At 40.2% G+C, this 26,659-nt stretch overlaps 1 protein-coding gene across 1 annotated transcript; it reads right to left on the reverse strand.

The window, feature by feature from the left end:
* Positions 1-24,039: 24,039 nt before the first annotated feature.
* pou4f2 (POU class 4 homeobox 2) lies at positions 24,040-25,499 on the reverse strand. Its single transcript, XM_070828181.1, has 3 exons — positions 25,426-25,499; positions 25,280-25,338; positions 24,040-25,001 (listed from the first exon to the last, which is right to left on the reverse strand). Exons 1-3 carry the CDS (start codon positions 25,497-25,499, stop codon positions 24,040-24,042), a joined length of 1,095 nt encoding a protein of 364 aa, XP_070684282.1.
* Positions 25,500-26,659: the final 1,160 nt, after the last annotated feature.

Here is a 26,659-nt window from a genome sequence, read left to right on the forward strand (position 1 = left end):
ATGTATGACTGCTCATACATGACAGTCATACAGGTTTTAAACACACTCATTTTCAGAAGAAAACATGCAGTAGATGGTCAAATTATTACCTAATAATTGTAAGTATTGCCCCGTGATACTGTAAGTAGCAATTCCTGGTTGTCCATGTTGAGCCTCAACCTACTGTACTTTAGGGAGTTTGCAGTTTTCTACAGCAGAAAGGGAACATTAACAACAAGCTGACTTTCTTGGTTTTACCTCCAAATTGCGGTTCAGATAATCTCGTGAAAATGTTGTCTACCTGACGTCAGAATGCTTCAACAGACGTGCTTGTTGGATGTTCGAATTGCATTGGAAACCCCTTCTCCCCCCCGCACACCTTTTCGACATCACTATTGGAAAGACTGTGTCAGTTACTGTAACTTTCTAAGCTGACTATCCAAAAAGCACACCTACTTCCCACTCCGTTTGGCCAGTGTTTGGGGGTGTATAAGTGCGAGTGGTCTGAGCTTCTGTCTTAAGCTCTTTGTCACTTTTCCTATGTGCAAACAAGTGCAACACTATTAATGCATTTGGAGAGGGGCAGTCAAAAATGTGCTGGTAACCTCTTTTAAACAGTTATTGCATACATCCCCTTTGTATGAGGGCCTGCTTTTCACTTTTCCCCAGCTGACTGTGGCTGTTTGACACAGCTAGAAACACTTGCCTCGGGATGTGATCAGACATGTTGTTTTGAGCGTACCCCCGCCTTATCAACTCTTTTCTTGCCCCATCTGACTGTCTTAAAGCAATGTTCCCAGATATATTATCTAATATAAGCAATGGCCAATTAAAATAAGACCCAAGTTGCAATTATCCTACAAGGCATCATCCAACCAACCATCCACCAACCTAACAACCTGCTTAACTATTTGCCTACTTATCTGTTTGTCATGTCATCTCATTATGGGCGTGCAGCCTTGTGAAACAGATCCGCTACCCTACCAAGACGTTCACTCATCTATTAGAGATTTATATGTCTGTATGTCTACAGCAATTCTCTATTTGTAGTGGATTCAAACGAGGAGCAAAAGAAAAAGACTTGCTCTCACTTTGTAATGCTCTCCACTTGCCTTCATTCACAACGTTGTTTCTTTACCTGCACCGCTAAGCTCCTATGACCTACCCTGCGTCATCGAGGCTGCGTGTAATTATCCAGCCATCAAAGCCAAGCTGCTGTGCCAATCAGCCTATCAAGGGTTAAGGGGACACACTTGTCTGCAGCAGTACCCCGCGCACATCTCTGGCCCTGGCGCATCTCAGCAGTCTTTGCTAATGACTTGTAGCCAACAAATTCATAAGACTCTCAGGTGGCTTCCTCCAACCAGGCTCTGTGCGATGATGAAAAGCCTGAGATAAAATAAACTGACAGTTGCAACTCATTGCGAGGAGCAGGCAGCACCCTAGCAGCAGCTGAGACCCCGGGAGCCCAGCACTCCCTCTCTTTTTTTTTTATCCTTTCCTCCATCACCCCCTCCATTCTCCTCTGCCCTCCTCCTGTGTGTCTCAGTGTGTGTGTGTGTGTGTGTTAGTGTGGGTGTGTGTGTGTCTGTGTGTGTGTTAGTGTGGGTGTGTGTGAGTGCACGGGTGATAGACTGCAAGTGCGTACGTTTGTTGTTGTATGTGTGAATGCACTGGCAGTGGAATTGTGTGTGCTTGTGAGCATCTACATGTGGAAATGCACGGGTGGATGAGTGTGTTCTGCAGAGGGGGTGCAGGGTAACCACTGGGAGGGGAAACTAGATGCCCCTGCCACTGTTCCCTAATTAAAGCCCATTCCCACCTCTTTTATTTCAGTCCATTAAGCAAAAAACTATAGTCACCCCTCTCTCGCTTCCACACATGACACACTCCAATCAATACACTCCCACTGGCTGCCTCACTGGGTGCCTCAAATGAATAGATTGCAGTGCAACATTATGTCTAATTGAATTTTGCTGAGGACGCCATGCAGAGCACTGTTGCAGGGTTCCATATTTGTTTTTAATGTTAAAACAAAAGGTTTTTCAAAAAATCAAATGAATGGATTTTACAAAATATATTAGCTTTGGTGATATCCCCTGAATCGTTTTGCCCAATTAAATTACGGACAAATCCATGACCATAATGAAACACATAGGAATCACTTATTGATATATTGTTAGACTTCAAAGTCATTATGCACATCACTTCAAGAAAAGATTAATTAATGCCTGATTTATTCGAACAGTTTTAGTTTGTGATATCTAAGCACAACAAGCCACAGTTATGCTACAGATACTGTTGAACCACCTAGCTATCCACTTAGCTCAGCACCACAAAGGTTCACATTAGCACATCAGGCCCCAGGAGAGAGCCTCCTCCTGGCTGGTGGCTGTGGGGGTTCAGCCAGGGATGGGGGGAGGCTGGCAGATGGTTCAGTGGTATGTCTGACGGACTGACTGACTGATGGATGGATGCATAGCGCTGACTCTTTCGTTCTTCTGTTGTGTGTATGGTCACCGTCTCCACAGAGGTCCCTTTGTATGACATTTACTTTGACTGCCATGTTGCTTTTGACATCTTCTTATACTTAACTCCTTGAAGCAATAATAAACATGAAGGTAGCATTTCATAGGGCTTCAACCAGACATGGGTTGTCGCTTTTTATTCGAAATTCAAGTTCAAACATTGCAAAAAATTAAATGTTGGATTTGTAATTCATAGTATGTGCTTGAAAGAGGACTTATCATGGACTTGTAAACTGGACTACTGTTGTTTTCTTTAAGTGTACTAAGCAAGCAAGCCTTGCTGAAAAAAGAAAGTGTTGTCTAAAGATAAGCAGCTGTATGAGAACTCTGTCTTTGAAAATATAAAAATGTATCAGAATCTAAGTACGAAATCTGAACAAGCAGTTGGTGGACTTGACACGTACGTTTTCACATGTATGATATGTTACGGTATGGTATGGTATCATTTTGGTTGGTACCAAAAAAGCCACACTTCTGAGAGACAACAAAATCTTTGAAATGTGGATGTCACAGCCTCATCTTTCTTTTCTAATTAATTTGTTCATCCCAGCCAGTGCGTTTCTGTGTGAACACCTCATAGTATGTCTTTAGTGACCACTGCAGCTGTTCCCATGGCAATTAGTGCAGTGGCTCAAAGCAGGTGCCAAGGCAAATATTTAGCTAATTATCAATATTTAATAGCATTTCTGCACTGGGTCCTTTCCTAAGGTCCAGCAGATGCTATTAAATCTCACCCCATAGATACACAGTTATGACACGTAATAACTACATGAATATAAAAGAGATTAATAATTTAAAGTGAGCCAACAAATTAGGACCATCATTTTTTTTTTTTTTAGGCTTGAAACCATTTTTCATAAAACTAGCCCAGTTCAAGGTAATGCCAAGGCTCTCCTGATAAAGAATTACAGAATTAATTCAGCAAAGTGAACTTATTGCTCCTACTCTTTCTCAGAGATCCCTGGAGCACTCGGAGTAGAAGAATGAAATGATAGCATTCATGGGCACAGAGGCGTTTATTTCCATTTCCCCCATCAAACCTAGTCAGAGTTTTGAGTGTGTGTGTGTGTTGTGGTGAAGGGGTGTGTTTTTTTTATTCTGACGGTTCCCTGCCCAGAGGGGCTGATGTGGTCAGTCTCTACCAGAGGTCCATTGTGAACACAAACAGAAACGGACACACACACACACACACACACACACACACACTGTGACCTCTCTGGGTCATGGCTGGAATTACATAGACATGTCCCTCCTTTTGATGTAGAGATCTTGACTGGCATCTTAATTGACTCTTCAAGCTGTGTCAAATGGATGTGATCAACAGGACTTGTTCAGTCTTTACACTGAAGATCCACCTCTAGTTACAAATTGAGCTCCGCTGTCAGTGTGTGTTTGCGCTTTGATGTGATATATGTACAAATTATACTCTTAACACCATGACAGACACATAATAAGGTTCCTTTTACATATGTATTGTCTTGAAAACCATTGTATTGAGGCTGTTGTGAGATTTCCAACATTAAAGTGTGTTTTCAGAATTCTTGTTCAATTCCCACTGAGCAAACACTTCAGTTTGTGCCGAGAGAGCTGCAGCACCTTGCGCTGCAAACCCTTTTAATGGAGCATGTTGCTGGAGGCAGCGTTGCTTGCTTGTGTGATATTACCATTTACCTGCTGTTTTGAATTTTATTTGAATTGGGATGAAAAGATCAGGAAAAGGTGTTCGGTGGCAGACATATCTTAACCCCAGTTTTTTTTTTCTCCTTCTAAATTCTAATTTCAGACATGCCAAATCTCTTGACATAGTGTTTTATACTTCTATACATCCATGTGCCTTTTGGGATTTAACCTGCGTTGGCAAAGAGGGAGAGACTGCAGCATTTCCCCAAGGATATGCATGCAAAGGGCAGAAAACATCAATCGGCCATCTGATACCTTACACACTGGTTCTTTGTTGATATGACAATGTCTTGTCAAATGTTTTGAATCATACGAGGGGAATTAAATGAAATGAGGTATTCTCTAGAAAAGAATAGCTCATTTGGATCAAATATTTCAATTTTAGATATTATAGATATTTATTTATTTAAAAGATAAATTTATTAAGGAAAGGAGCGTGTGTGACAAAACATCTCTATTCAATGTGCAGTCTTTATCATTAGACTCTCAGCAGCTCCAAACTGGTCATGGCTCGAGGGATGGCAGTATTGGTCGGTCCACAACTTTACCAATATCTTAACAACTGTTTGATAGATTGCCATGAGATTTTGGCCCCTACTGACCTCAGTATTTATGACTAAATACTGGGAAAACTAATGACTTTAGCAAATATTTTCATTTTATTATGCTAAACTAAGATGGTGAGGATGCTAGACATTGCACCTTCTACACATGAGCACGTTAGCATTGTCACCATGAACATGTTAGAATGCACTTTTCTTGTTAAGTCCAGTAACTCTGACAGTTTGGCTAACATTACTGCACAGTAGTGATCTGATGCAAGATTATCTCAGTTTACAGTTTTTAAGGATAAACAATTGCTATATCTTACTCTGTTCACTTGTTAGTCCTGGGACAAAACTCAAACAAATGAAACGCCTTGTGATTTATAGTTCAATATAGTGAAAATTTGACAATTTAATATCCCTGCATGGCAGAAAGCTGGTCCGTCAGGCCCTCTGAGGGGCTGCAGTATGAGGCGTGCCTCCCCCTGCAATAAGAAGAGTTGAGCTTGTAAACTAGTATAATCTGATACATGGATAACATGTTTTGGATTAGAGTTAAATAAAGATTATTCTTCCAAATTTAGTATAATATGTTATGTCAAAACGGAAAACCATTTTAGAAATTTGATATTACGTGATTAATGTAAAACTTGGTTATGCAAAGTTGGTAATTTCAAAAGATAAGTGATTAGTTTGTTCAAATATCAATTATCTATGTTATGCTACATTAAAACCAACAGGTTCAGAAAGGTCAAGTTGAAACAAATTCGTATTTCAAATCACTTTCTGCCATAGGTATGCTGTCGATGTTTGGCATGCATGCAAACATAAAAAAGATAGATGCTTAGTTACTGCTCAACTACTCTGGGCTTAAGCAATCAGCAATGCAACAAATTAATTTTCGAAGACAAGACATTAAGGGTTGCAGAGCATATGTAGGGGAATGTTTATTTGATGGAGAGGCCTCTCGTGCTTTCACTTCTCGCTGTGTTTGCTGCTTGTTCATCCTGAGCTCCAACCCTGGTCATGCGGTCCAACCGCAAGTCATTAGCTTTTAAAACTGTTGTATTTAAAGATAATGTTCAAATAAGAATTAGCAAAATTCACATCTTTGCTCCCATTGTAAATATAGGATGTCTCGATTGCAACTTGTCATCTGTCTTTCTGGGTAAAGCAGGAAATACCAGGACTAAACTCTCATTGAACATTGAAAAACTAATATGCGTTATTAATTTGAAACACAGTTATACAGTAAATAGAGCAAGACAGCAAACCAAAACAAACAAACAAAAACTTACCTCTTAAACTTTGTATCCGTTGATATTAATTCTGAAAGAAAACAATATCAGAAGACACTCTGATAAAAAGAAAACCCCAATTTGTCACATTTCTGTGTTTTTTCACTTTGTAATCATGCAAGACAACAGCCCCGAAAAGAGTCAGTGAAAATGTTCTCACAGATAAAAAAAATTGGAATTGGACTTGTCTTTCATAAAAATGTAGAGCATTATTTTCCAGACACACATAAGGGTTATTAAAGGTCTTAGAACTTTTGAATTTTCATATACCATACACCAGGTTTTTCCATTTATTTTTGCTTGACATGAACAAATGTATTTTTACCCGCTGGACACTCCATTACCATGTACTGTTGAACCTTTGTTTGCACATCATTGGATGCAGTCATTCTTTGCTTACTGTCAATCACCTGTCACTCATGAGAAGAGATGGATTACTTGGTTTCAGGAATTAACCCACATTGTCTCTCAAATTGCAATAATCATATCTTTTTTTTCCCATATCTCTGTTTGAGAGAGTGATTTATTTTAACCTTTAATACTGAAGTTTGTATTAACAACAAATAAGTGAGTAAATGTTAAAATTTTAGATGCATCATAAATGTGTGGAGCATTAAACACATATTTAGAAGTAAATTTGATATTAACATTCTCCTTTAAGGCTGCCCAAATATCCAGTCTAGAATCTTAGCTGAATTTGTGGTCCTTGAACAGTAAATATACTTGAAACATAAGGACATCAAAAAGACCTTCCCAAGGACGCACATCTACAGGTAAAAAGGTAAAAAAGCTGTTTTGAATTTAAGTATTAAAATGAACTGTGTGTGAGACCTTAATGAGACAGAAAAAAAAATCACACAAGGTCGTCTTTCGTAAGAACAGAAATTCCATCCCTGTGGGGCAGAAAAGACAGAACTTTTTGTTTTAGCAAACTGCCCATCAAATAAGCATAATCACCATCAGAATTCATACGGTGTTCTGCGACTCCTGAAGGCAAGCAGCCCCACTCAAATTAGCAGCTCTGATAAATCACCATTAATTAGCTAATAAAAGCCAGCAGGTGGTTCGGAGCCCTAAGACATTCCCCGGTTGTCTGAATTATGTATATTACAGCAGTGCACTGATAAAGTAAATGAGTAGGGGGAACAACAGATAGGAGTTCTGGAGGGCCCTCGTGTAGGGATAATGCTCCAATCAAATCTCCTGCATTCCACAATCCCACCCACAGGAATACAAGTGGCTCTGACCCCCCACTCAAATCACATAACACACAGAGCTCTGGTGTGGGGCATATTTATACATGGATTATGCATACAGAGTACAAAGTTTGCCTTAGCCCACCCCTGAATGAGGAGCTTGTAAAGATGTTATACTTTCATTATAGAAACATAAGGCAATTATTTGGAGAACAGAGGAATGCAGATTGATTGAGGCACAATGACCCCTCTGCACCGGACTGACAAGGGCAGCATGTATTCTTGATAATCTCCATCATCATACATATTTACACACAACGTGTTGTGGCTGCATTACCTGGGATGCTTATCCACGAATGGGACTTCCATTTAAACAGGGCTTAATTTAATTGGCTACCTATGGTCAACATTCACTGGAGCTGTAATGAATAAGATATCACAAAGTCATTAGTTCAGAAACCTGTCCAACAGTATGGAACTTGGCGCTGGCACCCTGAAGGTGGGGGTGCAGACCTGTTACAATAGTACTACAGGCTCGGTCTCCTTCCACGTGTTTTATAGTATCAAGTCATATTGTGTGTATAACAGACACTCACATGCAGATATTTTATGGTGAGTAATAGTTAAAGGCAGGGTCTGTAAGTTACTTTAAAAGCGATTTTTATTACATTGGCTGAAATTCTCAGAACAGCCTGACATCAATCTATAAATAAAATAGTTTGACACAAAAAATAAAAAATCTGTGGCTGTTACAGGATCGCAATAAACTGACCTGCCTGTCTACCTTCATACCTGGGAGCTCTCCACCCGTGAACTCGTGGCGCATTACTGGAGTCTTTGACAAGGCTAAAGCTAGCGAGCTAGTCGCACAGGAATGACAGAGACGATGCAGCCAAAATTTAAATCACAGCTCAGCGACAGACTGTTGTGAGTTAACCACACAAAGCACTCACCCATTGAGCCGAGGGACGAGAGACGTAGTTCTAAAATTTGTACTGTGTACTCTGGTTTAGTGTGCTAACCATACATCCACGGTGCTAACCTGCACAGCCTCTGAGCCAAGTGAGCATTTGCTATTAGCTAACCTTGAAGCCCCTGCCTTTGAGCCGATTGTACATTTATCTGACAGTTGCTGATTTATCGCTTGATCTTTAAGTCTGTAAATAGTTATAAGTGTCCCTGTCATCCTTTGTACTGATCAACAGCACTCTAGCAACACATACTGCAGAAGCAGTGGTAATAGATAAAATAATTGCAGTTGGCACAAATAAAAACGGAAGAAAAAGGAAAAAAGAAACAGGCAAATAACCCTGCAAAGGTACAGTAAATAGATTGGTCTTTCTGGCCTCCCAGACCCCAACAGATACCATCCTTGGAGATCTCTTTGAAACCCAGTGTGATTTCAAGAACTTACTTAACAAAAAAACAGAAAACTACCTTTTGAAACACCATCAAAAACAGAATACTACTTTGAGAGATTTCATCAACATTTTAAACTCTGAAACAAACCTGGCAAGAAGCGAGTGAACAAATTAAAACAATATTCTGAAAAATTAATCATCAATCGCAAATTCTCCTGGTAACATTACACATTTCTATTCCAGTCACTAAACTCCTGACCTTACATTCGAAGAAGCCAATTTTTTGCAGGAATGTCTACGTACCAAAACTAAACACAGACCAGACAGACGAAACCTTTTCACCTTGGGAGAACTCAGAAAAGCACTACTAAGTCATGAGGTCCACATGGCAACAGTTCTGGTCCCTTCTTTCACCTGTAATTTATAAAAATGACTCCTGAACTTATGAACCGTTCCAGCATTGCTTAACGCATGAACACAAGGCTTTTCACACTCATTCTAAAAACAAATAAACACCCGATGATCCAGTCATCACCTCGTGTCGTTGATCAACACAGACTTCAAAACAATATCCAAGGCTCTTGCATTGAGGTTAAACTTTGTAATTCAATGACTTTTTCGCCCTGAACAGACTGTTTCTTTCAATGGGAGTCATTCCTCTGAAAAAGTGAAGAAGTTTCACTCTTATTCACCTCCCATAGAAGCGGTTTGAGCACAACAGACCACAATCAGACAAACATCATTCTACCTTTGGGCACAGAAAATGCATTTGACAGAATAGGTTCATCCTTCACTTTGACTACCTCGAGAAATTTAAATTTTTCTCACATTTTACCGTCTGGGTCAAAACGAGATGGCAAGATCTACTGGCAAGATTTACTAGACATACTGCAATCTGATATCAGTTGGCAAACATATTTTCAATGACCTGTAACCCCAATACTCAGTTAATAATAATCAGTTAAATGAGGTCTTGTATAAAGTTAATATCATCACCCACAAAGTGTACTTCACAAATAACAATACATGCCCACATTGTCCAAACTTGACCAATTACTTATTTGATGCTTTCTGGCTCTCTGCTCCAGTTCAGGTCCTATGATTGGAATTCATGAGCTATCAAAGACTCTCAGTCTCAGGAACCTTCTTTGCTCATCCATTTGCCTTTTGGATGATCTTTCTACACTTAAAGCCTCACAGCAGTTCACATCGCTTATTTTAGCAATAGCCAAGAAGAATATTTTACTTAGTTGGAAGACAGATCCCACTTATCAATAAACCATTGGTTTAATCTGCTGATTTAACATTCCAGTTTGGAAGAACTCTTAGCTATCGTCCAGGTCAAAATTTAACATTTCGAGCATTTTGAATTTTGAACATTACGTCAAAGAAATGCTACGCAAACACAATATGCATGTAAACAAAATGATGTGAATGTTTTCAATACGCTTTGAGTTGCTCATGGCCATATCTGTACTTTGAGTTGCACTTGGTCAATATAGTCTTTTGTGTTTACTGTCTTTGTAATGTAGCGTTCTGTCACATTCACATTCACACACTGATGGGAGGTTGCCAATCTGCCATCAGGTGGAACCTAATCATTCACACCCACCCAGACAGAAGTTCAGTGTCTTGCCCAAGGACACTTCAATATGTGAACTGGAGGAGTCGAGTACTGAATCACCGATGATATTCTGATCGGTAGACGACTCGCTCCACCTGTGAGCCACAGCCGCTCCTGATCTTGGAGCAAGTCTTGTTAAATAAAAGAAAGAGAATATATATATATTTTTAAAAATTCTTCAAGGACCAAAATGCATAGAAATGATTAATCAATATGCTCTCCCTCTTAAAGCATCTAGCATGCAATGTGGTAATTAGCATAATATGTCAACAGTCTCAACATTATGCGCACAATAATGCAGATTATAACCTTGTATCAAATATGTTTTACCCATTAAAGTGCTTTCACAGCCTTCTTGTGCATGTGTTTCAGTGCACATACACTGAAGACCTTTACTTTAAGAAGTAAAGATGATGAATAATTTACATAGATTGTGTAAAAATAAATAAATGCGTAAATTAAAAAAAGATACTTAAAGGTGTCCCGTGGAGTTTTCTTAACAAACATTCATGTTTACATTCAGTGTTTCTCACCAAAATGTATTGTGGGTATCCTTAAAGAGTAACTTAACGCCAGGCCTTGCTGGTTGGAAATGTCTAGTCTGTTTTACTGCTGATCACACTCAACATCACTGATTGGGGTGTTTGGGGTCAGGGGTGGGCTTTGATGAATCTTCAACCATATCGAACAGTCATGTCATGGGGTCATGAAGTACATGTATACATCACTGCAGCAAGGTGAGAAGTTGTTCAGGGTGTTCAGTTACTCTGTAAGCCCAACAAATGAATGCTGAATGCATTTCCTTCCTCAGAAAACCATTTGGAAATCCTTTTTTTTTTTTTTCTTCCATACGTCCTCTTCTTCACTGACTTTGCTGACTCATTGCTACCCTTCTTTGTGGTTTCCCCTCCAGCAACTGTACATCAGTGGAATAATTTGAGACCACTGGCAGGAATGTGTATAGCATTACTTGCATACTTGTCCATGTGCATATGTGTTCTTCTGCACAAAACAAACAAAAACAAGATCCACGCGCTCCAAGCCCCACAGCGCTGCTAATGGTCAAAACCTACACAGGGTTTCGCACACCTTTAAGTTGGAAAAAAAAAAAAAAGTTTACAAAATACATAAAGATGTAAATAGCCTTATAGTCAACGTGTTCTTATATTGTTATCAGAGTCATTGCATTGCACTGGTTCACAAAACAGGTGTCAAACCACTTACCTTTGGAGTGGATGTAGCTCAAGCACCCACTTCATATAATCCCTGAGAAGCATCCTTAACCAGAACAGGGGTTAAAAGAGGTTAAATCAACATGTAAAACCTGCTTTGGAGCTGCTTTGGTTAGCTGCTTGATCTTAGTTGATCACCAATTATTTTCAGTTTAATTTATCACAAAAATGATGTTTTGGTGCGGTCTGATGAACTGTTGTTGTTTTTTTTAATGACATATTTTGCATATTATATTCAGTCTAACTCTGTTTCCCTGTCAGCAAACACACTCAAAAATCTAGTTTGCTTCTTTCCTCCTTGGGTAAATGAGCTCTTTTCTCTGGGTTAGATGTCCTGAGGCAGCCACTTGGCAGAGGGTGAAAGAAATGGCAAAAAGGCATCCACACAAGTGGGACATGGGAGCAGATGGGACACTGATTGCAGTGTTGTTTACAGCTGTTGAGGTCCTTCCACACTGCTATATAGAGGTCAGAAACTATGTCTGTCTGCCACATTTCACAGCACAGCCACTGAGATGCACAGGCATCTCCCCAGCGAAGCTCACTGTCAGTATTAGCAATTTTAAAGAAACATGCTGTTGTAGTATATTTTTGGAGCTTTCTTATTTGGGGGGATGCTTCTTCTTCTTTTAGCCAAAACCAGATATACTATTTTCTTCAAAACGTTCTCAAGCAAAAGTGCAATCTGCACATGCTCACACTTTCGCTGCTTTCGGAAAGTGAGAAGGAAATAAAAAGGACAGCAGAGAGCGAGAAAGAGAGAGTTACTGGAAGGAAAGTCATCCTACACAAAGGTCTTTGATGATCGTTAACATTTCTTTATGTTCGCATTGAATCACTTTATATGGGTTTTACCAGGGACATTGACCATTCAGGATCGCTCCATCAGGGTTCTGACTGTAGTCTGTATCTCAAGCAATAATAGCCCAGAGCGGCAGGTGAAATATATCCAAAGTAATCAACCTTTTGCAAAGGCACCTCAGAAGCACACGTTTCAACAGCACAGTGTAATCTAATATAGCGGGTGGCATCAACTTGCCTTGCTGAGACATTACTTTCGACAAAGTATTTGCATGGCAAGCTCATGTAACTTTTGTCATAGGCAATAAAAATGCTATATGCCTCTCATTTCATTACAATAGATGATATACTCCCTGCAATGTGGACTTCATTGTCAAGCAGTAATATGTTGGGCTTTTCAGGAAAGATATATAGATGCGTTGTAATTTTTCACATATTGTGTACGTGTAATAATTTCAGTAAAATAAAGAAATGCATAATTCTGTGCGGGGAACTCCCTCTGCCTATACATATGTTTTACATATTTGTATGAAGCCTGTGGCAGTCCTTAGATGGGAGCGTCTGAAATTTGACGAATGGCCCATTTCCCACTAGGGTTGGGTGATCTGAAACGTGTCCACCAGTTGAGATTTGGCAATACCGTTTCCACCACGGGAGCCATAGAAACTGTAAACACAGGTCAAGCTGGTATTGATTTGCACCTGTTAACCTTAAAACTTGTAACACTTGAAATTTTTGTTCTAATTTGGACCCTTAAAGCTTCCATCTCGAAATAATGCTAGTTTTACCGTTTTGAGTCTTTTGTTTTTAACTCAAGTGTCAACTCAAGGCAGTTATTTAGTTTGTATGGAAGTGAAGAATAAAAGAAGAAAATAACAAATGCGATGAAGTGCGGTTATGGTATCCATGGCTACCATTTCTTTATTCAATTTACAAACCAGTTACTATATTGTAATATATACCATTAACATGATATACATTTCCATTTACTGTAATAAAAGATTTTGACCATATTGCTCGCTCCCATTTCCCACCACATTTGAATGTTTTCAGCCAATTAAATGGCCCGTTATCAATTGTTGTCACTGTCGTGTTAACAGTAATAAATGTGGTTAACGTTGTGTAATGGTGAAAACGGTCACATTTTGGTTATGTTTAGATACCAAAACTACATGTTTAGGTTTAGGGGGAAAAAAAGATCATTTATGTTAAAAAGGTACAGAAGAAAAGTTAACCCTAACATGTAGGTGATGCCGGTTACGTCGAAAGTTATTGGTGACTTTGCTGCTCTTTATACTACGTCACCTGACTTCAGCTTTGAGTAATAACCTCCTGAACCTACTAGTAGATTTAGTGGGACTTTACTAGCCCATATATTTGTGACAGATGGGTGCTGATAAAACCTAGTAGTAGCTTGATAACAGTCAAATTAGATTTCCAGCATGATTGGCAGCTAACAATCTGATAAGACTATTAAAGACTGCCTTCAAATGCTGTCAGAAAGACTTTAATGTTCTACACCTCGTGTTTTTGTTACTATTCACATTTTGTTTCAGCCTTTTGTGTCTTTTTTGCCACAAAAAAGTCAACTCAGACTCATGTACATGCGTGACATGGATTTCTCCCCTGTATTCTTCTGTCTAAATGAAAACAGTTGCTTAAAACTAGATTATTCTAATAATTTTCTACTGTTATAATCCCATAGCATCAAGTTGAGTGGCATGAAGCCGTAGTTTGTTTCATAGTTTGTCAACCATAACAGGTCTTTCTGTATTTATACTGAGGCATCTATCTATTTAATATCTCTGGGTGGTGCAATGTTGCAAGTCACTGAGCAAGAATGTTTTATGGTAATATTGGATTTACATGTTTTTTTCATCAATTTGATTCAAGTCCCTTGATTTGTTAGGTATTTCATTTAGTGGATGAGACAATAATAGACACCATCTGGTTATTTTATCTCTAACATGTTTCTCTAAAAATCTCTATAAAAGCAATATAATAATTAAAGTATCAGTACCACAATTGTATCATATCATATTTATTCACGCCCTCCACTTTCCAAGTATTCAAAAGGAAAAGATGTATTTACAACTTTGAACTGTGGAAGTTTGAGCTTACAGTATGATAAAGTTGTGATGAGCTTCATCAAGACCAATACAATATCCAAGGAGAGAAAAAGCTGTCAGGGAAGCACAGGTAATGGCAATTATAACCATCTATTATTACCAAAGCGTATCATATGTCTATAACTTTGATAGTGTAGCGTAGTTTGTAGAGTGTAGTGTAATGATTTGTGGCTCACACAAACTGAGGAACATAAAAGAGAGATGAACAGACATAAAGCAGCATGTGTGGAAAGCTTGGGAAACTTATAGAGGGTCTCATTAACAAGGTGAGATCCACAGTGTATAAAACAGCTTAATGGGATACTGAGTGTATGTGATTTTTGTCCTTTGTAGGCTCAGTTTCTGCGCTGTAAAACTCTGTGGAGTTCACCCCAACCACAGAGACTTGTTCAGATTTTCTTTGAATATCTTGATGACTTATGGTCACTGTATAACGTGAACCCATCCCGGCCCCCTTTGTTGTCTTTCCTGAGATCATCATCTTCAAGATAAGACCGTTATCACACATGATATGAAATGCTGTTTCACCGTCAAACTCCATAGTACAAAACGAAAGTTGACAGTGTGATAACTAAACGTTTTTGTTTTGATGATAAATTCCAAAAAGCTTTTTATTGCTTATGTTTCATCTTGCTTTTTTCTCCAATTTATTGACATGACAAGAAATAGAAATGTGAAAAAACGTGTCTTATCAAATTCATGATTTAAGCTTATTAATAAAGAATGATTTATTTATTTGGCTGTTCAATATTCGTGCTGCTTTGCTAACCTTATTATTGTGTCTGTGACTTCTAAAAATTCCCATTGAAGCCCAGTATAAAGAAGGATTTATTTCATCGCTAAAAGTTGGCTAATTTGTTAATGTCTCATATTGTTAAGTATGATGTGCATTCTAGTAGTTAATGTATTTTTAATAATGCAAATATTTTAATTAGCCCAACCCCGTCTTCATGCATGTAATCTCAAGTGTATAGTGTTTATAGTGTTGATGTTTGCTGGGGTCTGCCTCCACACTCTCTGAGACGACATCTCCTCTCATTCATCCAGCATTATTCAAATCTAATAAGATTCATCCCATTTTCCACTGTTTGGTCTTCCAAATGTTATTTATCTAAATAAATATATTAATTAATTAAGTTCTTATGAAAGCCTCTGAAGCTACAATCATAATAGTCCGTAACCTCAGTGGATTATCAATGGTGGCCATCAAAAGGCAGTTGGTTAAGGCTGTTTCCATGGGGATGTGACCACCGAATCACACTGCTTAATAGCAGCATATTGTTTTGATATGGTATGCTGTATAATGTGCACACATTACGTAATGCTTTAGATAGATTTGATCCGATCATACAGTAGATCAGTGTTTGGGGTTTGAGATTATGTGTGTGTGTGTGTGTGTGTGTGTGTGTCCTTATTGGTGCTTTGAGATGCATAGCCATTGAGGCCATAATTTAGTCCATTATGTCCTCTGGTTTGCAGTCGTAGCCCGAGGCCTCTGGCACTGAACGTTGTGTCATTTGCTACCAACTGGGTTTTTGATGAGAGTGTGTGACCTAGACGCCTCATCCCTCACCACTGTCTCATTCCCTTTATTTACATCTGTCTTTAGCATTCTAATTACTCTCTTTATTGCTTTAGCCTGGAGGAATCTGTTATACTGGAGGAAAAAAAAGACTAAGGACACTGGAGTTTTAACCAATAATAAAGCAGCATAACTCCCATTACCCATAGGCAAAGATTGGGCCTGTGAGGGTCTCCTGTTATGGGCTGTGGGCAAGACTCTTCAGAACAGGATTTACATACAGGGGTTCATTTGCCTTTTTGATATATGCATTGCAAAACAATTGGCTTTTACTTCAGAGTCTCATATGGTCAAAAGAGAATTGGTTTTCCTTATACTAGGCACTTTTATAAATGGTTTCTGCTGGCGTGATCATGTTGTAAACAAGTGTTTGATTAGGTTTTGTCAATCTGACAATAGTATTAGTATTTAGATACATTTTCCCACACCACAACTGTGCATTTTATCTTTTGGTTTCTAATCATACACAAACCAAGCAGGATGCACATACAGTACACTTGTCTACTCTGTTTTTTTGGGGCAATGTCAATGCAAAAAAAAAAAAAACTTTTAAATGTTCTGTCCCTTCCCACAGAATTTTATGAAATGGCATCAAGAGCAGGCACAGCAGTCTTTAATGAGCTCTCAACTTTAAAGACTTGAAGGATATTAACAAGCTGCTTGACAAATGGTGCTTAGAAGCACATTAAAGACGCAGCTAATGGTGCGCATAATGACGGCTAATTTTCGATCAGATATAAATTAGAGCCCCCAACAGTTATTTGCCTTAAGGACTTTATGTAAATGATTCTGTTCTGTATAAACTGAAAACTGAGAGAGTGATAGAGGGAGAGAGAGCAGGAGAGAGAGAGAGAGAGAGACTAGCACTCCTTGTGGGTATGATTAATAGATCTGCAACAGAGCACGGCTGTCAAAGCCCAATGAACACACATCCACTAGACAGCTCTACCACCTTCTCATTAAGGTCCAATCTCTACGAGGTCTACAACTTACTCATTCGGAACACCAAAACAGCCTCTGAGAACGAGCAAGTCTAACACGCGGTGGTTGCAAAAGGAAGATCAGGTGAAAAGGGAGTGCGAAGAGGAGACCTAGCTGTTCATCAACGTGTATACTCATCCAATGTTGTTAAATATTTGATGGCTGAAGGCACTTTGATGCCATCAATTTACACATTAGGTCATAATGTCTCACTGAGTACACATGGTGTGACTGAATTAAATGATGAATACATTTAGTTAATAGCTCATGTATTCATACACATTATGAGGAATTTACAGATTAAGATCTGCCACTTTGATGTCAAAGGTTACTGGTGCAGCCGCATATATTATTTTAACATGAAACAGTACTGATCCATTGATTTTCATACAACTTGTACACAGTTGCACGTAGTTTGCGCTCAGATTGAGCATCCTATCTGAATGACTGTAAGGTGCTGTGCTGTAAACATTATATTTTGACACCCATTTATGAATGTTTACACAAACGATAATAATAATGAACAGACAAATAGAGAGTTTGGTGAATTCTGTACCAGCAAATTCATAAGAGAGTTTAATTGTATCATTTGTGAAACGCAATTAATTTAATATGACTCCAAGATTTGTCTTGTTTTTGCTGATCAGCCTGAAGGTAACGAAGCTTCGAATTGGTCGTGTTTCTGTGACACTGCAAGTTTTGGCTTTGAAGCACCGTGTGATTCCATGATGTAGAGTTGTGAAACAGCATGTACACTTTTTCTGTCATTTACAGAAAGTGAAAATAGTTTCAAACTTCATTATTTAGTATTCAGATTAAGCCTTAAGATGATTAAAAGACATTTCAGTCAATACGTTCCCGTGAATACTGTTTATTAATGAGTACAAGATTTAAAACGAGAACATCACTTGCATCTACCGCTGCTAGACAAATAAAAGGTGTTATGGAAAAAAGAAAACGGGAATCACATGATTACAACATTAAAGTTGCTTAACATAATTTTTATCGAGCATTTGGTTCTCACTATGTACATTCTTATAAAGTTGATTGTTTAACTCTTTCTGAATAATTACCTGCAGGTTCTGATTTAAAACGGTTTTGCCCGTTAAACTACAGTAAGCCTAGAAAGAGCAAAAAAGTTTGAGAAAAGATGGAAAATCAATTATGCGAAGATGTTTGTCACTTTTATGAACTCAGCCGACCTTCATGTTCATTCATCTGAGAAGTCTGGAGATGTCATCTGACTTAATTCTTTATTTTCACGGGCAGTCATTTTAGCCTTGAAGGGCATCTCTTCCACTTGCCTACATGGACACTAGTGTAACAGTGCATTGAGGTTTTTCAACTGGTGCCCCTCACACTCCCCTAGCTGTAAGAAAAAGTATTGCAAGTATTTAAAATAAACCTTAAACCAGCCCATGATGACTTTTCTGGATTGGACTTAATGCTGAACTATTTACTATTATCTAACATCACTGATATCCAAATTGTTAAATGCACTCAGCAAACATAATCTGTCCCTGACATATTCTGAAACGCGCTCCCATGCTGGAGAAAGCTGTATTGCAATAGTCTAGCCGGGGTGTAGTCAGTATTCCCCCTCAAGCAAAAGCATCTGAATATTCATTGAAATTCATGTTGAAAAATAAAATTCACAAAATGACACAAACTGTGTATGCACAATATCGAACAATCTACCAAATCAAGAATTACAACTCAGGGTCCTTTTTTAAAAAAAAGAAAGTCAAACTTTATGATTCCATTGATAACAAATGTGTAAAAGAAATGGAAAAAGCTCTGGGGAATAGGTAGAAACTCGGTTATGCATCCAAATCATTATTTTGGTGGCAGCCACATGTCAGGGGTGACTGCGGCCCCTCAGCACCCCCCCACCCCCCCTCTCTCTCTAATCACGCCCCTGAGCTATTTTAGTTATGAAGGCTGTGGACGTTTCCAATGGCATTAAATTAAGAGAGACTTTTTTCCACCCTTTTTGGCAAATCCCATTCTTTTTTCCCCCTGATTCTTAATAAACATTTCAACATTTCCGTAAATCCTAATTTATAGCTCTCTTTAAGTTTTGGCTTGACGTGCAAACATCACTTGAAAAACATCTTTTTTATTTCTTGCGTCGGAAAAGAAAATATTAAATTGCAGAAGTCAAAATTAAAGCGGCGCGTTTGAATACATCGATGTCATACATTTTTAATAAGGGATGAATTCTCCACTACGCATGTCCGGACAGCATCCAACATTTCAGCAGCACATCAAATCCTCTGTTACACGTCACAGTAGAGGTTAAATAGCGCAGACCTTTTCCTAAAATTACTGTTTTGTGTGGGCTTGTTCTGGCCAACAATGCTTAATGTAAAAAAAAAAAAAAATTGTCCAAGAAAATAGAAATCCTTCTCCTTGGCATACTTTTTCAGACTTCCTACAAAGTAAGGTCACATCTTAAACCACAAAACTTTTATTCTTATGCATTTCAGGCCCAAACTTTGTTGCGTTGTGGGTTACTGCAGTGTTAAACCATTTGGTGAACAACACAGAAACTGGCCATGTGGTTTAACTCACCATTCAGCCAGAAGAAAAACAATGTTTTTAACCTTTTTTTTTTGCTTGGGAACATAGAGGATACTGTATTTGAACGAAAAATACACCCACCCCTGATATCATCTGCTCTGTTTATGAATGTGTGCGAGGCTGGTACTAGTGTGCATGTGTGAGTATGATAGAGAGAGAGAGGAGAGAGAGAGAGGGAGAGAGAGGGAGAGAGAGGGAGAGAGAGAGAGAGGAGAGAGAGAGGGAGAGAGATGGATGGAGCTATTTCATTGGCAGATACAGTGCTGTGGCTTTCCCTCCTTCTGCATGCCATCCTGCATCAAAAAAAAAAAAAAAGTATCCCACCAAAATCCTTGCAGCCATCCAGCGCTGCTCCATCGATTAGTTTCTGGAGAACACTTAACAAACTAATGACTATTGATGGCTGATTAATATTGCATCAACAACAACTGATTGGCGACAGTATCAAATGGCGATTGCCGCGTTAACATCCAAGCAGCCATCTGACGGGTGTTGCACAATATGTTGGCGGTGCTAAAGAGCCAACAGATGATAAATAAAGGCTTGTATGGCGCGCTGCGCGTTCGGTTTGTGGCTCACGGTTCGTCTAATTCGAGAGCAGTCGCGTCTTTGAAGGCAGACACTTGGCGTAAATGTACAGTTAAAATATTCTACTCTCAGGTCCCCAGGCGGAGCTCCGACAGTCCCTGGCCTCATTAAATTTTCATCAGTATCCCTGTGAAAGGGGGGAAATGTTCAGGGGAAAGAGAAAAATAAAACAGAGGGCGTAATTATAACAAAAGGAAACAGCGCTGCCCTTTTCGTTTTGTGGAAAGCTCCCACAGTGTCGCATGAATGTGTACGTCTCAATGTATGGAGCACATGCAGCGACACATCTGTGGCTTTAAGGTAAACTGTGTGCTTCACGTGTTTATTTATTATATATATATATATATATATAAATATATATATATAAATAAAAAAAGACATGTCTATTTTCTTCATTGTGCTGCTGAGGCCTGTGTGTGTGTGTGTGTTTATTTTTTTTTATTTTTTGTTCACTGCTGGGGCCTCATTGATTCGCTATCAAAGAATCCTGATCGATTTTCTCCCAATATGTGAAAGTGAAAGCAGGCAGCAGCAGTCTGGTTGAGAGGCTGTCTGCCTGCCTGTCTGCCTGCCTGTCTGCCTGCCTGTCTGTCTGCCTGTCTGCCTGCCTGTCTGTCTGTGCAGGGCTTGTCAAGCAGCAGCGAGGCTCACTGCATAAAGTTAATTTCAATTCCCGATGAGACCCTCAGTCGGCAGCCCTCCCTGACCAGCGGTAATTAACAGGGATGGCTAATGACTACTTAACTCGCTCTTCATAATTATCTGGTTTTCATAATTCGATGTGTAATTTAATAATTCGCTCTTATTAACGTATTAAGTGAATGGCTCATTTAGGGGAAATTAGAAGCACTCACCAGGAGCATCTTTTAATTGATGAACCATCATCGCTGTCTCATTAATAAGGGTCGTTTTGATACTCTTAATTTGTCACGAGGATGGCGGGCCAATACGTTTGGTTTGTGGATCAATGTTATGGAGGCGTTGCTTCTCCAGTTTAGAGCCTCTTTGTGTTAAATAAAATGTTTTTGTTGGATAAATATTGGAGAAGCATGTATGTTATTTATGAATTCGATTTTTTTTTTTTTATTTTAATCAAAATATTTGCTGGGATCTAAATGTGACACTTTTAGGAAAGCTTGGAGGTGCTCAATGATATTTTTGTGGTTTCAAAAATACAAAAACACTTGACACAGCATTTTAGAACGTGAAAGCCTCTAGTTGATTATTGATTAAATGTGATTTTTCTTGAAAAATCACTCTTTGTGTGTGTGTGTGTGTGTGTGTGTGTGTGTATTACAGCATCAACCGACTTCCTCCTGTTAGGTTCAAATCAGTCTGATATGAAACACAGATAATCAGTTGTAAATGTATTCCAGGTGCTGTAAATAAGGTGGAGGACAGCTTTCACAAATGCTAATGTGTGGCTCAGGTATCTGTCCATGGTGCTGAAACGCTTGCTCAGCGCTCAACAAGCCAGCGTCAGCCCTGAAAACCCACAAGCAGCAGCAGCAGCAGCAGCAGCAGCAACTCCGTTATGGACGTGACATTCAAAACGCTCTCCCTTCTTTTTTTCCCCCTCCTTTCACCTCTCCTCCTCGTATCTAAGCACAACTTCGAACCAAAGGTTCTTTCGCTTCAAAGCCTTGTGCGCCCGCATGCACGCACGAAGCATGTTAGAGAGTGTATTTAAATAGAGACGGGCACGTTGGCAGGCGAGCTGTTTTTCTGGCGGGCTGACATCTGGCAAGTCTGCGCTCCAGGGACCCATCCAGCTCTCCACAGACCCCCTGATTAGACTCTAATAGAATATTAGCATTTGCTCTCAGGTAAGGCAACAGTGAGCTGCATAAGCTGGCAGCAAGTGAGTGGAGGAGCCACGTGTGTCTTTAGCACTGATGGAGTAAGGGAGGAAGGGGCTCCTGTAAGGCCTGCGCCATGATGATGATGAAGGCCTGGAGGAGGACGGCGTTGAGGCCAAAAAAAAAGAGGAAGAAGAAGCTATTTCTAATTACATTTTACATTTTGATTTTAGTTATTCGTCTTTTGTATTACCCAGACAGTGGGAGAGCAGATTTGGGGGTTGGGGGTTGGGGGGTGCTGGCGGTGTCTTGCTCATGGGCACTGTGACAGGGCTTCATGGCTGCTCCTAAGATCAAACCTGACACTTTTTTTTTTTTTTTTTAGTTATGGCAAAGTCACGTCACCCTTAAGAAAATGGCAACAGGCCTATTTGCAGTCAGATAAGCTCAAAGAATCAACAAAATGTCGTTTAAAAGCTGTGCAGCCCGCAGCTAAACCGTTTCCATCCTCCTCATCAATAAATAAATAGATGAATAAATAAAAGAGTATTAATGTGTCTGGATGAGCCACATTACACAGTGTAGTCATGGAAAACGTCCGATTAAATGTTAAAGTTTTTTTCTTTAATGAAACACATATTGCAGTTCAGTAATTAAATAAATTAAAATTACATGGATGTAATAAATTAATAGAATTATTTAACCAGGAACCAAAAGCAACATACATTACAGAAATAAGTTACCTCAGCTAAAACAGCAATACAGCAAAAACCTGTACGGATATATTTATGTGCATCGACTGGTTCCAATGAAATATTTACATTGTACACGTATACTTCCATGAAGCTGTTTCTTTTCTCTTCAAGAAAAAACATTACTTAAACAAGGTGATTTTAACAAGCAACGACTTCATAATGATGCGCGTATATTTATACAAATAAATAGCAGAAACATACATAAAATAATTTAAAAAGAGAATACTATCTCATATATATCTCGATTGTACCATCTCAGATGTTAGAAATCGTAAATTAAAATTTTGTGACTGTCTATTTCACAGTCGTTTCCCTTTTAAAACCAGAACAACACGCTTAACTTGCTGTCAGAATTTGATTTTCTCAAGCAAAACGAGGAGGGGGAATCCCAATAAATATATAATGAAGTAAACATGACCTCACTCAATAAATAGTTCATAAGATACCGGCCCACGCTGGATTGTAAACTTATTGCAGCCGGCGAGAAATCATATTTTTTTAATTGCGAAATTCTGTGAAATCCTCACAAGTGAGTCACTATTTCGATATCTGCACATACTGAGGCCTGATAATAAACAACCCCAAACCTTAGTCCAAACCCCGGGTATCTTGAAAATAGATCCCTGACTTTTGATCACACATGGTAACAAAATAAGTGGAATTAATTACACATTTAGACACAAAATGAAGTGTGTGACAAGTAAATTATTAATTTACAGAGGGTTATTTGGCAGTAATCTAATATTAGCTTTCCAGACCAAGTGTGTCGTCCTCTTAATCCCCTCGTGGACCCTGAATAAATGTCAGACTGCATCGTCATGAACTCGGATGGGGGAAATGTAGCTTATCCTATAAGCCAAAAATAAACACCAATAGTCACCAACCAAGTGCTTCGAGTTAAAACTAGCCCCGCTGTGTGTAAATAACAACGCTATTTTCATGGGGAGGGGGGGGAGGGAAGGGAAGGGAAGGGGGGGGGGGTATGTATCTGCTAATGCAAACTATAGTCCTCATTGGAAATTAATCGTAAGTAAAACTGAAAGCATAGAGTCCTGTAAGTCATACTGCGTTGACATGATAAAGGTGAAGCATAGTAAGTGTGGAAACAGTGGTTCTTACTTGCTCTGTCAAACGATGCTTTACTTGACTCCACGTCTCCCCTCTCAGCGAGTAAAAGACATGACTGTCGGAGGGGGGGTGGGTGGGTGAGGGGGGGGGGGTCGAGTTTTTCAGTCATTGTTCAGTTTTTAGGAATTTTTCGAAGTTCAAAGCACAAAGTCATCGATGATTGAAAAAAGGGGTCGTGAGATAGGAAATATGATACAAATCGTCTCTAAACAGCTCCAAGTCTTTTCTTGGGTGGCGGTTTAAAGCGATTCTAGACGCATGCGGAGTATTTCATGCGTTTCTGTTTCTGTCGCTGGTTGCAAAACCAGACCCGCACCACGTTCTTTTTCAGGTCCAGCTTCTCTGCGATTGCTGCGATTTTCTCCGAGGAGGGACGCGGCTGAATGGCAAAATAGGCCTCCAGTGATCTCTTCTCTGGCGCGGCTATCGACGTGCGCTTCCTCTTTTTCTCCGCGCCGTTGAACAACTCGGGTTTATTAAGTTTCTCCCTGTGCGATTTCTCGGCTTCCTCTAGCCACGCTTGCAGGATGGGCTTCAAAGCAATCATGTTGTTGTGAGAGAGCGTGAGGGACTCGAATCGGCAGATGGTGCTTTGGCTGAGGGAGCCCACCCCAGGAATCTTCAGGCTGGCTAAAGCTGACCCTACATCCGCCTGGGTAACCCCGAGTTTGATCCGTCTCTGCTTAAACCTCTCCGCGAAGGCTTCCAAGTCCCTTGGATCGGCGTCCACGTCGCTCATGCCCATGTGCGGTGGTAGCCCGTGGGCATGAGCCATGTTGATGGCTGCCTGGTGCATGTGGTTCATGCCCGCCATGTGGGCAGGGTGCGCAGCCGTGGAAACCACCGAGCCATCCGGCCCTGCCATGGCTCCTAGTGCCAGTCCCGGGGTGATGTGGTCCAGCAGGTCCCCCTCCAGAGCCTGGTGGGGCTGGTGGTGGTGATGGTGGTGGTGGTGATGGTGGTGGCCAGCCAAGGCGGACGGATGAGAAATAGGCACCGAGGATGAGGAGGAGGAAGACGAGGTGCAGGGGAGAGTGTTCATGGTGTGGTAGGTTGCGTCCGGCTTGAAGGGACTGTGATGTGGAGGGTGGTGGTGGCTCTTGGTCTGCGAGACTATATCCACCGCCGCTAGAGCTTCAGCCCGGGCCAACAAACTCTCATCCAAGCCTCCGAATATATTGCTCTGCAATTGCAAATAGAATGCACACATAACTGTCAGCAGGGAATTCTCCCTCCACTCCTCGGTTTAAAACATTTCCAGAATGTGAAAAAAAGAAATCCTAAAAAAGGAGCACACAAAACAAGACACATGCAACATCCCAGGTCATAAAAATTAATACGAAAGGCAAAGCCGACTGAATACATAAGTTGAGCAGAGGAAAAAAATATGGAGGTGTTGGGTGATTTGCTGTGCAGACATGAAAAAAACATCAAGCAAAAAAAAAGTGGGCTGTCAAAATGTGCCTTTAAGCTGTGATTATGCAGAATACGTACCGGTGGGGTTGGGAGACAGGCTCTGCGCATCGCCTCCGAGCTGCTGCCGCCGCTGCTGCTGATGATGGTGCTGCTGTGTCGGGAGGAAGAGCAGGACGAGGGCGCATTGGAAGTCAGAGTGGAGGATGAGGAGGAATGCAACGAGTACTTCGGTTCGGGCAAGCTGGCGTGAGCCATGGCGAAAGGCTGCTTGCTGTTCAGAGACATCATCATCATATTTGCTGGCGTCCAAGCCTCGGCAAGTTCCTTTTAATAAGTTAAGACTCCGCCTCCTCGGTCGGGAGTTGAAGCCCAATTGCTTCGCAGGAATCTCAAGTCACTGTCGAATAAAGTGTAGGCTGAAGACGGTCGTCCAACACTCAAAGTTATCACATCTATTTATTATAACTAGCGGAGGTATGGAGGTGTCTCGTCTTTTTTTTTGGCAAACGAGGCACCAACAAGCCATGCAAGCCGATACCTTCTCCCCCTTTGTGGACTTGTGGCGCGATTGTTCAAAAATAAAAAATAAAAAATAACCTCTGTTTTTTCTCCTTCGACCGTCTCCACCTTGTATTACATAAATTTTTTTTTTTTTGCCTTGGATTTTTTTTTTTTTTGTGTGGCAGAACTCCTCATAGACGACGCCAGAAAAAAATGGGAAAAAAAGTTTCTTTCCGTCTCTTAGGATTTCCAAAATACTTCAAGTTTCAAACTGTTGCCGCTTTTCGTTGACCTGTTTGGTTTTTTGGTCAGAAGTTTCCGTCTCGAAATGACCGTAAGTGAGGAGTAATGGCGGTGACAGTCTCTGTACTGTACCTCTTCGACTACGTTGAATGCTGCGGGGACCCGAACTGCCTCTGCTCTGAGGCGAAGGGCAGACTGAGTCTCTCTCCGCCTCTCTCTCTCTCTCTCTCCCCCCTCTGTCTCTCTCTCTCTCTTACACACACACTCTCTCTCTTTCACTCACTCACACACACACACACACATTCTCTCTCTCTCTCTCTCTCTCTCTCTGCCTCTCACATACACACACACACATACTCTGTTCAGCTGTACCTGAAAAACCCTTTCATGATTTATTATTCTTCATTAGCCACACCACCACCACCACCACCACCACCACCACCGCCGCCGCCGCTGGGGACTCTGCGCATGGGCAGTCTGCGACAAGGCATTTATTTCAAATGACTCTACTCCTCACCACCAACACCTCGTTACCACCGTCACGTCTGCTGAACTTCACAGACTTTTTGAATTCCGATTTATTGCACCTGGATTTAAAAATTTTTTTTTTTTTCCTCATTGTTGAGCACTTTAAAAAAAAAAAAAAAAACAGATTTCAACTAATAACTAAATAGACAGTAGAGTCTCTGTTGAATCGCCTACCATGGACA

Source organism: Pempheris klunzingeri, chromosome 3, assembly GCF_042242105.1.
Source record: "Pempheris klunzingeri isolate RE-2024b chromosome 3, fPemKlu1.hap1, whole genome shotgun sequence".
Classification (NCBI taxonomy): Eukaryota; Metazoa; Chordata; class Actinopteri; order Acropomatiformes; family Pempheridae; genus Pempheris; species Pempheris klunzingeri.

Bases quoted from the DNA above. Each gene is read 5' to 3' on its own strand.
- pou4f2 (XM_070828181.1), bottom strand. From the start codon at position 25,499: ATGATGATGATGTCTCTGAACAGCAAGCAGCCTTTCGCCATGGCTCAC. The intron at 25,339-25,425 runs GTTGCATTCCTC...CATCATCAGCAG, and splicing joins TTGCCCGAACCGAAGTACTC to CAGCGGCGGCAGCAGCTCGG. The intron at 25,002-25,279 runs GTATTCTGCATA...CCCTGCTGACAG, and splicing joins TCTCCCAACCCCACCGGTAC to TTATGTGTGCATTCTATTTG.